The sequence below is a fragment of the Stigmatopora argus genome, chromosome 22, assembly GCF_051989625.1.
Source record: "Stigmatopora argus isolate UIUO_Sarg chromosome 22, RoL_Sarg_1.0, whole genome shotgun sequence".
Lineage (NCBI taxonomy): Eukaryota > Metazoa > Chordata > Actinopteri > Syngnathiformes > Syngnathidae > Stigmatopora > Stigmatopora argus.
The window spans coordinates 10,167,519-10,184,873 of NC_135408.1; the positions used below are offsets into that span (position 1 = coordinate 10,167,519).

At 39.1% G+C, this 17,355-nt stretch overlaps 3 protein-coding genes across 4 annotated transcripts in view; 2 read left to right on the top strand and 1 right to left on the bottom strand.

Annotated features, from left to right (window-relative positions):
* znhit3 (zinc finger, HIT-type containing 3) overlaps positions 1-8,458 on the bottom strand; it is an 81,720-nt gene extending 73,262 nt beyond the window's left edge. Inside the window, exons 1-5 of one of the 2 annotated variants that reach the window (XR_013298204.1) lie at positions 8,277-8,458; positions 7,999-8,030; positions 7,830-7,889; positions 7,670-7,747; positions 7,340-7,598 (exon numbers count right to left, since the gene is read on the bottom strand). Coding sequence is in view for 1 of the 2 variants with exons in the window: in XM_077593217.1 (XP_077449343.1) it covers positions 7,426-7,598; positions 7,670-7,747; positions 7,830-7,889; positions 7,999-8,030; positions 8,277-8,344 (411 nt within the window). In the remaining variant the exon portion in view is untranslated. Of the gene's footprint in view, positions 1-6,877; positions 7,599-7,669; positions 7,748-7,829; positions 7,890-7,998; positions 8,031-8,276 lie in introns of those variants that run through there. The other variant, XM_077593217.1, reaches the window with a different exon arrangement.
* Positions 289-7,225, top strand: myo19 (myosin XIX). The gene is made up of 24 exons (XM_077593200.1): positions 289-520; positions 1,217-1,325; positions 1,449-1,597; positions 1,670-1,783; positions 1,967-2,099; positions 2,172-2,241; positions 2,309-2,411; positions 2,564-2,660; positions 2,748-2,824; positions 2,906-2,996; positions 3,059-3,224; positions 3,391-3,464; positions 3,678-3,799; positions 3,979-4,092; positions 4,161-4,337; positions 4,432-4,569; positions 4,689-4,796; positions 4,873-4,943; positions 5,012-5,091; positions 5,634-5,785; positions 5,875-6,004; positions 6,064-6,149; positions 6,220-6,543; positions 6,614-7,225. The coding sequence occupies exons 1-24, from the start codon at positions 467-469 to the stop codon at positions 6,725-6,727; spliced, it is 2,853 nt and encodes a 950-aa protein (XP_077449326.1). The 5' UTR covers positions 289-466; the 3' UTR covers positions 6,728-7,225.
* Positions 8,459-11,510: 3,052 nt separating the features above from the next.
* On the top strand, positions 11,511-16,760 carry vkorc1l1 (vitamin K epoxide reductase complex, subunit 1-like 1). The gene is made up of 3 exons (XM_077592686.1): positions 11,511-11,939; positions 13,143-13,252; positions 13,720-16,760. Exons 1-3 carry the CDS (start codon positions 11,749-11,751, stop codon positions 13,944-13,946), a joined length of 528 nt encoding a protein of 175 aa, XP_077448812.1. The 5' UTR covers positions 11,511-11,748; the 3' UTR covers positions 13,947-16,760.
* The last annotated feature ends 595 nt before the right edge of the window (positions 16,761-17,355 follow it).

Below are 17,355 nucleotides of genomic sequence, written 5' to 3' on the forward strand. Positions count from 1 at the left end.
GTGTACAATATTCAGTTAGTAAAAATTAGCCTTTATGGCTGGATTCATTCGCCTAGTTGTCATTGGAAATGAATTGGAATTTTTACTTCAAACGTGGTGGAGGTGTATATTGTATTTGCAAGTCATGTCCAAAATATACTCATATTTTGGCCTCATCCACTTATGTCAATAAGTGTTTTTGTATTTCATAATTATATTTAAAACAATTAAAAAATAAATAAACATTTCTGCCCTTGTGTCGACGAAATGTGACGTCACCAAGAAAAGGGCGGGATTTAGAATGTGTACTTTACGCTCCAGTCGGTCTGGGACTACCTGAGATTTGAAGCAGACGGGAGTTGCCCTTGAAGAATCATTTTTTTAAATTAGTGCGGCATGGCCGAAGTTAGAATTCGTTACAGGGTCGAAACGAAAGTGTTTTAACAACTTTGGTCTGTGTTACTTTATCTAAAAGCAAGCTAAACCCATGAGTTCGGTGAGAGGCAACTTAAATGCTGGACATAGCAATGGAGGTGGAACGGTAAGTTTTTTGGGGGAAAAACCCCGGTTGTTGAATTTGTATGAAAACATTTCACTGTCTACCACACTGTAGTTTTCCTTCATGATTGGTTTATTCGTGTTAAACTCTTAGTCTGACACTGACAGCAATAAATGCCCACTCCATTTGAAATGGGAGGGCTGGTAGTGAAACAACTTTCGTTCACTCAGTGACGAGTAAGTGACAGACTTAATTGACAGCAAAAGTATGAAAATATTTATTATTATAATTTTTCCCCCTCATCATCCTGACAGTTTCAGTTCCAAAACTATTATTCTTAACTTCTAGCTTTCCACACACCTGAGACTGATAACTGTCCATAGCCCAAACACACCGTGATTCTAGAGGGATATATAGTTGTCAAGATAAAGTGAAAGTGATTAACCAGATTTAAAGGGGCACACTCAGTAGTGTTTAGGGATTACCTAAGTAAAACCATAGCCTGTTACAGTCAGGTCAAACAAGATTTAACACCAATGAACAGTTTCAAACGTGGAAATATAAAGTCATTTACTGTCCCATTTTAAAAAGGGCTCTGTTAGGTTTGCAATATCATGGTTGAAAATGCTGAAAATTACCATTTCTTTGGGTGGTCACTATGGAATATTTTAGACTGCATTATCCTATAGTGTGATAACACTATAACACATTTCTTCTGTTTGACACTATACTACATAGGTTCAAGGCTCAATGGAGGACGAAATGCTTGCCTTCCTTATCGACAATGAAGCCCAGTTGCACACGTATGACGATCTCACCAAAGTCAACCCTGTCACACCCACAACAGGTAACAATAGTTTATATTATGTTTCAACATGAGCCCTCAAAAGCGCTACTCGATGGCCAGGAAAAACACATTTTCCAACACGTTTCTGCACGTCTAACGTTACATTTCCTTTCTGTGTGGCAGTTTTGAGATGCCTTCAGGCCAGATACAGCATGAAGGTATTTTACACCCATGCTGGTTGTACCTTGGTGGCTCTTAACCCCTTCCAACCTGTTCCTGAACTTTACTCCTTGGGTGTCATGAAAGAGTATCACTGTGCTCCTCAGCTCAAGGTAGATACATGTACACAACAATTTATTTATTTATTTTTTCTTGGCCACATATATTAATGTTTTTTTTCACAGGACCAGAAGCCACATATCTTTATTGTGGCAGAGGAAGCTTACAGAAATGTTAAGGGTCAACTGGTGCCAGTGGACCAATCTTTAGTGGTCAGTGGGGAGAGTGGAGCAGGAAAGGTTAATATTTACTTATTTTATTGCTTTTGAAAGTAAACTCACCCTGATTGAAATAATAGACATTTGTGATCTGTTAGTGTTAAATCCATCTCAAAGTTTTGTAATCTGAGGTAGAATTAAGATCTTTGGCTTACATGGTTTCCTAAAAAAAAAAAAATTGGGATCTCTGGTATTTCTTGTCAGACATGGACTTCTCGTTGCCTGATGAAATACTACGCCACAGTGGCAGCTTCCTCCTCAGTGGTAGAGAGTCAGGACACGGTGGAGAGGATAGAGAGGAGGGTTTTGGACTCCAACCCCATCATGGAAGCTTTCGGTAAGATCCCGTGGCTGCCGTTTTTGAATTTCACAGCCGGTTTGTGAGTAAAAATGCTGCCGTTTCATTCAGGTAATGCGTGCACGCTCCGCAACAACAACAGCAGCCGCTTTGGAAAGTACATCCAGCTCCAGCTTGACAGGTATTTGCTCATAAGAAACTTTCTGATAGATTGACATTAAAACTTGTTCATGTGTTTTTATATGAAGGCGTCAGCTGCTAGTAGGGGCGTCGGTGCAGACATATTTACTGGAGAAGACCAGGGTTGCCAACCAGCCTCCAAATGAAAGGAACTTTCACATCTTTTACCAGGTCAAAGCTGACAATAAACTTCCCAATCCTGTATAACTCACTTTATGTCCCCTTTTTAAAATATAGTACATGTAAAATCTACATCAAGTGCAATGTAGCCTAAGCTACTTGCGACAATTTATGCCATTCACACTGGACATCTGCTTTTATAGATGATGAAAGCAGCAAGTGATGAGCAGAGGAAGGAGTGGAAAATGCCACATGGTCACCACTTTGCTTGGCTACCAAATGTTGAAAAAACTCTTGAGGGTTTGCTCTTCATTCTATTTATACATTCATTTATTTTACATTTTGACAGCCAGGGTCAAATCAGTGTATATATATGATGTCTTCCAGAGGACTGTTTTCAAGAGACCCTTGATGCTATGGTTCACCTGCATATTAATATGAAGCAACAAAGGCAGATATTTAGGGTAAACTATATTCGCTTGTGGTCGACAGTTGTTGTTTTTTCCCCTCAATAATTATTTTGTAATTTTTTCTTGTTATTATAGATATTAGCAGGCATTTTGCATCTGGGGAATGTAAAATTTTCTATTTCAGTTGAGGAATCACAGCCGTGTGAAATAAAGGATCAGTCCAAAGGTATTTCATCAAATCAGATTAACATTTATTCGGTTTTATTTTAATGATTGAACCTTTTTTAGGCTACCTACAAATAGCTTCTCAACTTTTCCAAATTCCTCCTGAGCATCTTCAGACCTGTTTAATTGTGAGGACATTAAAAGCAGGGAAGCAGCGTGTACACAAGCCCTGTTCCCAAGTGGAGTGCTGCCTACGGAGAGACTGCCTTGCCAAAGTCATCTATGCCCAGTAAGAGTTAGCATTTTTTGCTAATCAAATAATACAGTAACTAGTCATTAATGCATTCTTTTCTCTGTTGCCAATACCTTTTGTCATCAAACACTTAAATGTGAAGCCGTGCTGTCTTTTTGTTTACAGTATACACCAGTGAAAATGTTTTTTTTTCCCTCCACAGATTATTTGAATGGCTGGTGGCATATATCAACAACAGCATTTTTGCTGACAAATCCACTTGGTGCAACTTCATAGGTAAATCCAGTGCTGTTACAATACAAAAAAGCATTGATCTTTGGATAGTTAATTCATCCCGGTAAAATGCATTTGCTTAGTTCAGTGTAATATGGAAAAGAATGTGACCATGCAGGCTTGGGTCTATTGAGGTCAATAATGACAATGACAAAAGAAAACTTTTTGGACAGCACGACATTTGCTAACGTCTATCTTTTTTTGTTTGTCATCCAGGTGTTCTCGATGTATATGGTTTTGAATGTTTCCAAAGTAACAATCTGGAGCAACTTTGTATCAACTATGCCAATGAGAAACTCCAGCAGCACTTTGTTAGTCATTATCTGCGAGCTCAGCAGGTACTGATTGATTAATTGGTGTGACGGACTCTTATTGTGACCTATTTACTTTTTCTCAGCTCAATTATAATTTTGTAGTTAGTAAAAAGCTAACCTGGGTTAATATTAGTAATCACATTTTTTCATCTTTAGAATTGTATTTTGAACTAAACTGGTTTTCTGTCATTTTTTTGGGTAAGGAGGAATATGTGTCAGAGGGGTTGCAGTGGTCCTTTGTCAAATATCAAGATAACCGGGCTTGTTTGGATCTCCTGGAAGGAAGCCCTTTTAGTGTGTTTTCTCTTCTTGATGAGGTACTAATTTTTTTTTTGATGATCTCAATATTGTTCCAATGTGACATTGTTTCCCCATTGTTCTGTAGGAGAGCCGTCTAAATCGGACCTCAGATGCCAGAGCGTTCAGGATTCGTCTTGAGAAGGAGCTCGGAGACAACAGCAGCATTGGCTGGGATAAATTCAGCAAGGTGCCGCACTTCACCGTGGCCCATTACGCTGGCAACGTCGAGTACAAGATAGACGGCATGGTGGAGAAAAACAAGGTGCACTAAAGAAAGCCACTCTGCTAGAGTGGAGTGTAGATTCTGCTAAAATGGATGCTTAGATAATGTTCTTCTCAAATAATTGATGTTCCAGGATCCAGTAGCGCCCGAGATCATCGGCCTACTTCAAGTATCTGAAAACCCATTGCTTCAGCATATCTTCACAGAAAAGGGAATTGACAACTCATCAAGCAAGGGGATCAGTAAAGTCACTGTCGTTTCAAAATTCAAGGTTGGAACTATTCAAAATTTGAATCTAGAGCACACATTGAACTCATCGGCTGTTATTTATTTGACTATGAGGGGCGAAGGAACGTTCAGGAAATAATCTTAGCACGTTTGTTGGTACAGAACTCCCTAGAGACCTTGATGAGGATCCTCCACAACACAACTCCTCACTATACTCGCTGCATTAAACCAAATTCTGACTGCAAGCCTTTGGTCTTCAAAAAAGACGAGGTACTGTAAATGTGATGAGATCAACTCCCTTTTCATGTGAGGGGAATATTTATAAATATGTCCTACCTTCTACCAGGTTATAATGCAGTTAGAGGCCTGTGGGATTGTAGAGACAATACATATAAGTGCTGCTGGCTTTCCAATAAGGTACAACGCTTTCCATTTTTGCTGTTTTGCCATCATTTGTTTGATAATTTACTAATACGGTTGTATAGAATTCCTTTCAAGGCTTTCATACAACGCTATGGATTTATATCGAAACACTCCAGCTACGAGTCAGGACCCTCACATTTTGGTAAGTGATTTGTTGCACAAAATATTTTGAAGAAAGTAATAATTTGGCATGTACTGTGGCTTAGCGGCGTTGTTATTTCTTCTCTTCAGGTCTTCAGGTTTATTCTCATTTTCCTTCACTAGCTCTCTTACTCAATTTGAACAGGATTGTTTAACAAAAATGCAACTTTTGACCTTTTCAGGTAAACGCATGAGCTGTCCTGTCAGAGCTTGCTTTTTTATTGTTTGTCAATAAATAATACTTTGTCTATTTGTTTTCCATCTTATTGTTGAACAACCGCACTCATATTTGCCAGCATGATTAACTCTTTGGCTGCCTTTGACAAAAATAGACTTCCAATCCATTTAAACTGGGAAGATATATTTTAGTGTTATTCCATTCGCCCTTTCCAGTCAAAATGGATTGGACGCCTAGCGCCATCAGATGCTTCCAATCAAACGTGTAAGCAGTGCTGTCTAATAATTGGTAGACGACTCAATGTTTTGTGTGTTGGACTTAGTTAGCTACCAATTGTGATGAAGTCCAAATTGTCTTTGTGTTAGAAATGATGACTGGCTGCAACAGTGAAATTCATCTACAGGAGGTGGAAAGGCTACTCTGCTTGCTGGTGCAACATCCACGCTATAATATTAGCAGGGAACCCAAATCTTGGGTGCATCGTGGGAGGACCAAAGTTTTTCTCACCCAGTCAATGGTTCGTATTTGAAAATAATTTGCTACGAATGCCTAGCTTGTCATTTTCTCTTGTTGGGTTGGACCTAGCTCTCTGTGTTTGGCCCACAGTTAGACTTACTGGAAGATCAGAGGAGGAAGGTCCTCTCAAGGTGTGCATTCTCCATTCAGTGCTGCTGGGCTCGCTACCAAAGGCGCAAACGTCATGAGCGACGGCGTTCTGCTACTCTAATCCAAGCAGGTACATGGCTCAACACGACCGTAGTCCTCCATGAATGATCTGATTGTGCGTTTTCGCAGCGGTCCGTTCTTGGCTGGTCAGAAGACGTGTCCAGAGATGGGATAGAGCTGCAGCCCTCATTCAGAAATCCTGGAGGCGATGGCGGGTATGATTCTGGCAGGGTGGACCTCGGGTGAGCCGGAAATAATCTGATAGTTGCATTTTTTTTGCCTTAGGAGCTTTTGAAATCACTGGCTGAGGTCGAGCTGGATGATGCAGAAGATCTCATCCAGGGAGAGGTGGCGGAATTGAACGCCACAATCGGGGAACGCGGCTCAGTGTGGCTATCCGGCATCCAGGAACCCGTCACTGTGCGAGGGTGGCCCATGGGGTTGGCTTTGCCCTTGGCCCCATCCATCGGCATGTCCGCGAGGGCCACCGGTTTGCAGAAGATGATGTCTGTGGTGGCTTCTCTCAAACTCCCTTCCAGGAGAGGAACATACAAAGTGGAGACAAACCAGAACATAAAGGGAGTTGCTTCTATTCGTGCTCAACCAAAGGTGAGGAACTGTGGTTCAAAAGTAGAAATTCCTTGCATTTTCTGCAAATCCTTTCCCTCCCACATTTCAGGGATCTGTAAAAGTGCACTGCCAGCCGTCACCACTTCTCTACGCAAACTGCCAACCAGAGATGAGTAATTACGTGACCGGCTTCAACGAAATCCTACTAGAGAAGACCCTATAGTTTGCGTACAACCAAATTTCACAAGCTATTTGGGTAAAACAATTATCCTGGGACATGCATTGATCAATGGTGCCACTTCAGGTAAACATTTTTATTCTAACTACTGCCTTCCATGGTCTGATTAGATCAGTACAAACCAACAAGAGTATGTGTGCTCTGTATTATTAATGGACAGTTGATCTGTTTTTTTGACATTTTGTAATGACTAACCTATTGAGACTGACAATGTTTTTATGCTTCAGAACCAAAGTGGGTATAAACATGTATTGCACATTTGCAGATATTGCACATTCAAGCGACATACCAAACAATTGAATCAGGGAGAAAGAATAATGATTTGTCTAAACTGCAGCTACACCAGTGCAAATTGGACATTTTTTTAAACAAGTATTTTACAAGAATCAATCTGGAATCTTTTTCACTAAATTAAGCATGCTTTATTAAAGAAAAACTGAATCATACATTTGTTTCTTTTTCTTAGCGATGTTAACGGCATATGACGTATTAAAAAATGAATCCTGATATTTAATTGATTGCTTTATCAAAATAAATGTTGCTTAAATATACATTCAGGATATACGTGTATGTTTTGTAGTCTTATATAAATCTCGGTGCAGAAGCTGTCATGATTTTTATATTTGTAGAAAAATTGTTTGCAGTAAATCAAGCGAATCACTTGAGTTCACAAGTCCATCATCTCATGCATCTTCTTGTTCCACGATCTTCAAACATTGATTTGAAAATTCCACAAATAAGGGCTCCTGCATCGCTGCATTCATTGCTTGTTCTTTGCTGTTTGCACTGTCAATGGTCCTTAAGAGCTCTCTCAGGTGAGGATTACAAAGAAGATCCTTGAGTTCTTTTGAATGACCTGTGGAATTATACATTGGAGATCATGAACTATTCACATTCAACTCATTTAAAAATATTTTCAATTCATACCTAACAAGCAAAGCTTCTCCACAGGTACTGCATCGGTGATGTCATCTTCATCCAGAAAATCCTCATTACTCCATGTGTCTAGGTTTGAATTTGATTTATTTAATAAAATAATATTAAGCTAAAAATTTGCTGCCATTTTAACATACAAAAAATAGCATACCAGTACTGACGGTCCTCTTTGTTGAATTGGGTGGAGGTTTCTCAACAGGAAGGCACGAATCTGAGGATACAAAGTTAATCGTAGACATATAAATATCAATAATATTTAACATCAAACTTAATATTTGACCTCTTATCAACCACTAGAATCATAGATCAAAGTTCCTCACCTTTATGCAGTTTGTAACAGGAAAGAGAACAACTGCAATGTAAAAGTGAAATTTGTTATCAAAACAATAATGTATTCATAATTTCAAAATGTTAAACTCATACTGGCAATATAGATTTCAACAACCTGATGGTAATTTCTCAAACCATAATACACTTTACGAACTTTAATTAGGTTACATTCGTTTACTCCTGTTTTGAAGCAAGACACTCATAAGAACGATTTAAAAATATAAATGCGAAACGGCCACGTGTTTCGAAAACGACTTACGTTACTTACTATCTTATTTTGCAGGTCGGACATTTGTATTTTGGTGTCTGCTCGCTGCACACTTTGCATAGCTGCATTTTGCCAAACAGTGAATTATACAAAATTGTAAATCTGTTGATTGTATTATAATGCCTCGGAAAGAAATGAGGGGAAAAGATGGGCTATCACCCGGAAATACTTTTTACTTCCGGCCAATTTCAGCTTCAAAATAAACGTGTAATACCGTTAAAAATCAGACAGCAACTAAAAAGGTAGTAGGGCATATAAGTGACAATTCTTTATAAGTAATAAGTATTTAAAAAATATATTAATCCCAGACTTACTTCAAATGTTCAGCGTATTTAGTACGTCAAATTTCAGTCTTTAATATCACATTTAGCCATGTGTAATATCTGCAGTGCATAATATTAATTGTTTAGCTTTGTAATTTTTTTAATCCTTTTAAAGTTTACTAAAACCACATACAGGTGAGGCAACACTGCCACAGACCAAATCCATTTGATCTGGAATAGCTGCCATTGACGGCGATTAACGTCTAATTCAATTTGAGTGAATGTCTATCACCATCAACCACATGTTACACTCCACACCATATTATATCCCCTACTGTGACGTGCTGACACTAACAGTGAATTCCAGGAGCATGGTAATTACGAGGATGGATTGGACGAAAATGATCTTATTTTCTGATTTTCAGACCTGCCGAACGAGTAGAGCCTAAGCGGGTAAAATTAAAACAGCCAACGGTGATATCCCTGTTATTTTGAAATTGTCATAAAATGAATAACAAACATATAGTAAAAGGAGGGAATGTTAGAATTATTATGGAATATTCTATATGTGTTGTAAGCATTTTTCAATAAGTAGTAAAGCTATAAATCAAGTCATGAACCATGGACACTTTTCCTCCACATCGTCTCCTCAAGGCCCCACAGCTCGAGGACACATTGTTTTCACACACGCTTTTCGGCAGAACACAACGGGACTGTTTTGACGGGACTCCAGCAGAAGATGGCGATAATCGAAAATATGGCTTTGCTTTGTTTACCTTGAAAGCATTCCTCACACTTGTTTTTCTAACCAGCGAGGGTGTTATTGTACTGATTACATAACCATGTTTTTCGAGTGTCGCGATTAAATACAATGATTCAGTTACTGCAATTCAGAATGCACTGGGGGCTAAGACGACGCCACATTGTATCTCCTTGCAAGTTCGCCGCAGAGTTTGTTGAAAGATGTTTTTCCTTTTTTAATTAAATATTACTAATAATGATTTAAAAGGTTTGAATCATTATTCCAACAGAAACAAACACCATTTCAGTTATAATCATTTATTCCAATAAAATACAGTAAAATATCTCCACCTGAAAGGACTACATTTGTCTTTATAAATGGATCAAGTACGTATGGTTGACTTTCTTCGCACAACACAATACCAACTATTCTTGCACAACTGTAACCTAAGATCATCAGGTTTATTGGATGGAGAGAGCGAGTATAGGACTCCCGAGTGACACATGGATGGGCATGGCTATCACAATCCAGTCACTAGTCAAGAAGGAAGAGACTCTTGACCACAGTCAACGACATTAAGAATCCAGCATGGGGTCCAGACCTGTGGGGGGGGGGGAAGAGAAAAAAACAAAATGGGTCACAATTAGAAATAGAAAAAAATATTCGAATTCAGATATTCAGGCATCCACATATTTTAGGTGATTAAAAATGGAAGTGTCTACTTAGAAATCACATACTATGTCATATATTATCATTTAGTGTGGCCTAAATAGTCACTTGCGAATTTGAAGGTTTAGTCTACAGTACATAAATAATAATATATGTCCCTTTTTTAATTAGAGGACTTGCCCCACGTTCCACAGCCACGCCTATGTTACTCACATTCCATTTTAGTCAGCTTTATGTATTTACATTTTATCATACAGTCCTTTTTGTCCTCATTTTAAACTGAAAAAAATACTGCTGGAAAGTATTCAACGCATTTTGAGTCACTTTTAGAGTGGGTGTAAATTTTTGACCTATAAGCAAATCAAATTTCACTCACGGAAGGAATTACATTTATGAATGAAGGTTAGTCCCACATTATTGCTGGTGAGAAGAAAATATATCTATTAAAAAAACATCCTAAAACGTATAAGCAGTAGATGCCTTTTCAAAATCGTGAAATGATCTGTTGTTGTTGACAACGAGACTGCAACAACAACAACAACAACAACAACAAAGCATATACCCTCCATAATTACTCTATGCGATGGCATTCCCACCTGCAAACAAACGAGGAATCCAATGGAGAGCCATCAAGAAGAAGAGCTTTTGGTTATCCTGCGTTTCATCTCGCAGTTGTAATAATTGGTCGTAATCTTCCTCTCGTGTCCAGCGGGGCAATGGCGATTAGTGTTTAGCTCGGTTTCTTTCTTCGACCTCCCTTTTCCGCCGACGTGACACGAGTATTCGACGAGGTTGTAGTAGTCATACTGGTCGTAGTAGGCCTCCTCAAAAGAAAACAGGGTTTCGACGTCTGTTGCCATTTGTGTAAGTTAAAAAAAAAGCTTAAGAAGTTTAGAGCTCGTTGCAGTGTGATCTGACTGCAGTCTGTAAACAGATGACATCACTGTATTTATATTGGCCTAGTCACGTGACACACACTAGATCACGTGACCACTGAACCTCAACACCCCGACAAACATTGCTATTTCCTATTTATTTATTATTTTTATTATAAACACCTAACAAACATGTATTACTCTAATGCATGTATAACTAAGCCTAGAACCGGTGATTGTTCAAGTTCTTAAAAAAACAAATATTGGTTATAAAAAAATACAGATACAAAATTGTTGTGAGTACTTTGTGATGTAATAAATGAAAATTAAAATAATAGAATAAGTCATTCCTGCGTGAGTACATGCATTTAAAAAGGCATATACACAAAAATATTGTTTTTCCATTTCAACATTATTTTTGAGGATAGTAAAAATCATAAAAATATGTTTGCAGCCTTGAAAATGTGAATATTTCCCTCAGATAAATATAGAAATACTACATCTATCATCTGTGGACAATGACGTTTCAGTGCCATTGACGGGGATAGACGTCCAATCCGTTTGGACTGGGAGGGGCTAGTCAAAACGGATTGGACGTGCATCGCCGTCATTGGCAGCTAATGAGTTAAGTAAATATTGTAAAATGCATTTCCTCGCTGGCAATGGGCTTCCGTCTCTGCCAAGAGAGCGAGCTCTATGTCGATGTGATTTTGTTCCGTGGCTGGGAGTGGGCTCCGAGGTCGGAGTCGGAGTCAGATTCGGTTTCGGATTCGGAGTCAGCGTCGGATTCGGAGTCCGAGTCGGCGTCCCGCCCCCTCGCCGTGTGGCGCGTCCTGACGCTTTTCCACGTCGCAGTGAGCAGGCAGGCTAGCGAGCCGCGTATGTCTGCGTGTCTCCGGCTAGGCTAGTCGAGGGAGTGAGTGATGGCGGCGCCCGTCCTGAGAGTGTCCACCCCGCGATGGGAGAGGATAGCCCGGCTCCTCGTGTGCCTGCTGGGCATCCTGTTGTCCCTTTATGCCTTCCACATCGAGGGGGAAAAGGCCCGGGATCCGACTTATAAGGCGTTGTGCGACGTCAGCAGCTCCATCAGCTGCTCCAAAGTGTTCAGCTCAAGGTAGTAATTTGAATTCAACCGAGGGCGCCCACAGCGTCACTTTTCGCTCAATGAACGGGACTGCAATTGTTGCAAATCCGGGGCACAAATCGAGGGAAATGACACCGATGTGCTCCGACTTGTCTGCTTTAGCTCGCTTCCTGCCTTCTTTATTTTGGCGTAATGCTGCCACGAGCTATCTTAGCATCACCAAGCTAACTGCTGTAAGCTAACTGCTCATTTGTTCTCATTTGCACGCGTTTGACCCTCACTATGGCTTCATTTGGGGCTTTCCCGTAATCAAACATCTCTCTATCTACATTTAAAGACAACAATTCTTTAAAAAAAATAGACGCTTTGGTGCCAAAGATGCCTTAAGTTGCCGCCTGAGGTTTTAACAAGAATACATAGGACTTGAAAGCATTTCCTCGTGTTTTCACATTTCCAACCAACATTTCTTTGGACCCGTATTGCAATTTTGTGGCTTTAACTAACTACACACCTGTCACCAAACCAAGAAAACCACACCTAGTGAATCTACTTGAATGAATCTTGACTCAAAACAAGCATTACTGGAATGTAACCTTGCAACATGAGTTGAACATGAATGTATTATGCTGTGAGACCTATCAATATTGACTCCCCACTTTACACATCTTAAGCCATTATTTTTTTCGTACTGATGCACATAATCTGTCAAAAAAAAATGTAAGTATTGGCGTATAATTTATTGCAATACATGTGTCGCATTGCCTGTAATTGACAATGGTTGACCAATTAATTTAAACTGGGAAAACTGGCTTTGAATGGTCATATTTGAGTGCCAACAATTCGTTCATTTGAAAAGGCAAAATTCATTGGACATCAATCACTGTCAAGTGCACTAGATCAATTGAAATTAACACAAATCTACTAGAAAGTTTTTTTCTTGGCAACCTTTTGGGCCCCCTTATTACAGTAAACTGTGATATATTTTTAGCACAATTCGTTGTACATATCGATAATCTATATCTAAGTATTGCGATATATCTTATGGAATTGAATTAGATGCTTTTATCGTCATTATACAAGTATAATGAAACTATTCTAGTGAAAAGCATTGGTGTGGACAATGCATTCTCAATTCACCGTCCACGTTGAGTTACTGCCTAGTTGTTTAAAAACGTGTGCTCATTTCAATCGCTTTGTTTTTTCATTTCAGTTTTTTTTAATTATTTTTTTTAGATGGGGACGAGGATTTGGACTCCTTGGCTCCATTTTTGGAAATGACAGTGCACTGAATCAACCAAACAGTGTCTATGGAATAGGTTTTTACGCTTTCCAGCTCCTACTAGGTAAGTGGACTTGATCAAGATGGCAGCCACCCATTAGGTCACACACACATGTGCGCACGAACACACAAGCTGCCCTTAGTATACTGATAGTGACGCTGACTCAGCCGCGCCGGGTCGGCATGTATATCTGGCCACCTGGCACTGCAACAGAACAAGAGGTCCTTTTAGTCACATCAGATGCCCCCAATTAGACTTAACGAGTCCAGTTAATTGCTCAAAATTTCTATAATAAAAGCGTCCATTTTCATTTTTCCCCCTCCTCAGCTGCTTGTATGTGTATAGTTATTTTATGAATGTAATCTCTGTCGTCTATGTGAATTGAAAATACATTGGAACTATAGATGGGGAAGTCACATGTCAGATTTGGGTGAATTGAAGCAATTAGTTCCAAGAAAAGTTTGGTAAATGCTTGATTTATTTTTGCCTTAAAGCATATATAATGGTTTTTTTTTTATCCAACCCTGTAGGAATGACTGTAAGTGCAATGGCTGCCCTCATTCTCATGATGACATCCATTTTGTCGGTGATGGGCTCGCTCTATTTGGGCTACATCCTTTACTTTGTCCTGGAGGACTTGTGCATCATCTGCATCACCACGTACGCGCTGAACTTCATTCTCTTTATCCTCAACTATAAGCGACTGGTATACTTGAACGAGGCCTGGAAGCAGCAACTCCAATCCAAGCAGGACTGAAGCTGTCCCAAGCACAGTCAGAAAATGTGACACAAACAAACGAAAAACAAGAAATGTGACTGAAAGAACAATTGAACTTGCCACCAGGAGACCTTGCTTCCAAACAATGTGTATTCTGCTGTGTTCACCCCCTCAACCCCTCCAAAAAAATGAAGAAATGTAACCATGTTGGGCCTGACATCTCTCCATTCCGGAAGGATGAAGAAGCGAGAGGTAATATTGTTATTTAAGTTTATTATTCTCATTGCTACGAGAAGGAGTTTCTTCTCCAAGAAGGATCTCAAAGGAAATACGGTGGCACATCAGTCTAACGGGTGCATACAAAAAAAAAATAAGGTGGATTTCACAATAAGAGTCTCAAACGTTGAGTTTGGAGGGAACAAATAATACGGATTTTTTTTTTTTTGTGGGGGGCCCTTCATGTTTACACTTTGTAGTATGCTTTTTATTTTCTTCGAGGACCACTAAATATGAACGTGTGTGTAGATGGCTCAGATAGTTTGTTTTCCAATTGTGTACATAGCTGCCGAGCAATATTTTCAGTTAGGCCGCTCGACGTAAAGACGGGAAGCTGAAAGGTGGTTCCAAAATGGCGAGAAAAGTCACAGTTGCCGGGAAGACAAAACGAAAACGTTGTGTTCTCACTTGGCAGCAAAGCACTTTCACCTTCTATCGTCGCGTGTCGGCCACATAAAAAAAAAACTAACGTGCCTGAAGCATCCATTTGACTTGTTTTGAAAACGGGGAGGGGCACTTGACCGCCACTTTTGCTCGTTTATTTTCCCGTCAAAGATGTCAGGCGACATTTTTTTTTAGGATCACCGTTTTTTGGGGGGGGTAACGTAACCTACCACTTGAGTGTTTCTTCACGCGCTAGCCGTGACAGCTAGCGTCTAGCTACGTCCACCGAACCAGTAACGGTGATGCCGATCAGCTGAGTTACCGTTCGTTTTCTGGACAAACCTTTGCCGGGAATGTTCTTTTTTTGACACAAATAACAGAAGCAAAACCAGTCGTTGGGACTCCTCAAAAAGCAAATGTCAAACAGCAGAACATTTCCCATCGAGCTGGGTCCTCTATTGACAGAATACGAAGTCAAACTGAAGCTCTTTCTCCTCCAAAAATAACTAGTTGAGCGTTAGAATTTTTCACGGGAGCTCAAAGTTGCTTCATTTAACATAAAACACTCCAAATGGTTTATTAGTGTCAATAATGTCTCAATGTGCCCTCTTGCCCAGACTTTGCCATTGACAGCAAACGCATACTTTTCCACTTTTTTTTTCTGTTTTAAAGAGCAGTTATACCTCAATTCTTGTCAAAATGGGTTTTCCCATTCACTGCTAACAGTGCTTACTTGAGGTTGTCGATAAAACACCATGGAATGTTCTGGAGATCACTTTGCGTGCTGTTTGTATCATATGACGTGTTGGTTAGAATCCTGTTTTGCACAGTTGGTTATTTTGTGTACTTGACATCAGTCCTACACTGTGCTTTTTTTTTTTAGGGGGAGCATTCATTTTCACATTAAAATATTTGTCGGGTCAAAAAGATGAAGCGTGAAATACGTGGCTTAGTTACAGTGAGTAGTAGTAGGGTTGGGCGATATAGACTAAAAAGAAATTCAGATTATCAAGCTAAAAATGTGAGATTTATCAAATTATGCTTTGTCTGCCATTGGTGTTCAGACATTCGCCCCTCCCAGTCAAAATAGATTGGACATCTAGTGCCGTCGATGGCATTGAAACAGCTAGTCTTCCCAATTTCAACAAATTGGACGACTGTTGTTGTCAATGGCAGGCTGTGAAAAAGAACCCATAGTGTTTATGCAAGGCCTAACCAGAATATTTTTTATTCACGCACAAATGTAACATAATAATTGATTCACCAATTTGGGTGTTAGCAGCATAGTGTGTAAAAGTATTAATATATATAAGGTATATGCAATTAGTATAAGTGGAATTTGAAGTGGCTTTGTGTGTATATATATAAAATAATTGAAATGTGGCATCCACAATTTAATTCTAAATATGGATTTATCGCCCAGCCCTAGTGAGTAGGATGTTACTTGTGAAGATGTTTCAGCTGTTTGGATTGAAAATTCAAATCTTTTGTACTATTTCATGTTAGGTGAATACACGTCAACGTCGAATTTTGTCGAATACTGAACGAGGATAACTGCCATGTTTTAAGTGCCTTGTGTTTGATCACCAAAAACAGGCAAATGACCAATAAAACGGGCACTTTAGTTTGCCTTGGAACATAAAAAAAGAAACATTTAATGTCAACCAAAAGGTCATTCATTCCCTCCCTTAACTCATTGGCTGCCATTGTCGGCGTTCGGCGTCCAATCCCACTCCGAATAGATTGGACGTCTAGCGGTGATAAAACACGTTCAAAGATCTATTTATTTAGAGTCACGTGATTGGGCGCTTGTTTTCGTCAATCGGCATTCGCACCTTTATTGTTCATATTTTGTTTAGTCATAGGACTGCGCTGCTTCATCATGAGGATTGTAACATTCATATTTAATAATGCCCTTTAGCTGTACAGACTAGGTTACTTTAGTAAATAGAAAAAAAACAAAACATCTGTCAGCCAAAGTTTTTGTTTTGTTTTTGGGTGGACGAAAACTTACTGGGTTTGCTTCTGTGTTGCCAAATGTGTTTTAAAACGCTGTATTTTCTTACTGGGAAAAGTGTTACAAATGGCAGGAAGGTACATTTAAACAAAGGGAAAACTGTGGATGACAACTTTGGAAATTGTGGCAGTCATGTGAAAATGATCAACCATTAAATCATTCCCTCTGAAGGCAAATTACTTTTAGGAATGACACTTTTTTTTAATGTGTATTTGCAATTTTTAGTCCCGTCCTGATTAATATGATTTTTATGTACTCGTGTCAATGCCTTATATCACTTTTAATGGAGCGGAACAGTTGCTCGGACAAAAAGTGTCGTTTTCAATGGGTGTGTTTGTTGGAATGGATACATTATTCATGTTGTATTGTTTTAATGAGTGAGCAAGTTGAAACAGGCAACTTGAAAAGCGCATCTTGGTACTGTTGCGTTGCCAAATTGCTTACTTGTTAAACCAGTTACGTTCACTGCCACTAAATAGAGCTTTTATCTCCTATTTTAGTTAGCCTAAAAGTCCAGAAAAATGAAAGTCACCTTGTGAAAGTAAATCCCATGTCGATGTCATGTTTTCTTATAAAATTAAGAAAATATAGATGTAGAGAATATTCAGTTGCCCATTTTGGAAGAAAAAAAATTAAATCCCCCCCTAAAATTTATGTTAATTTTTCCCTTTTTAAATGTAAATAAAATAAAACTAATTTCTTAATATTTAATTTCCTTTTTTTTATGAAAGAGCAAATGGTAAGGTCAAAAAATGAAAATACACATTTGAA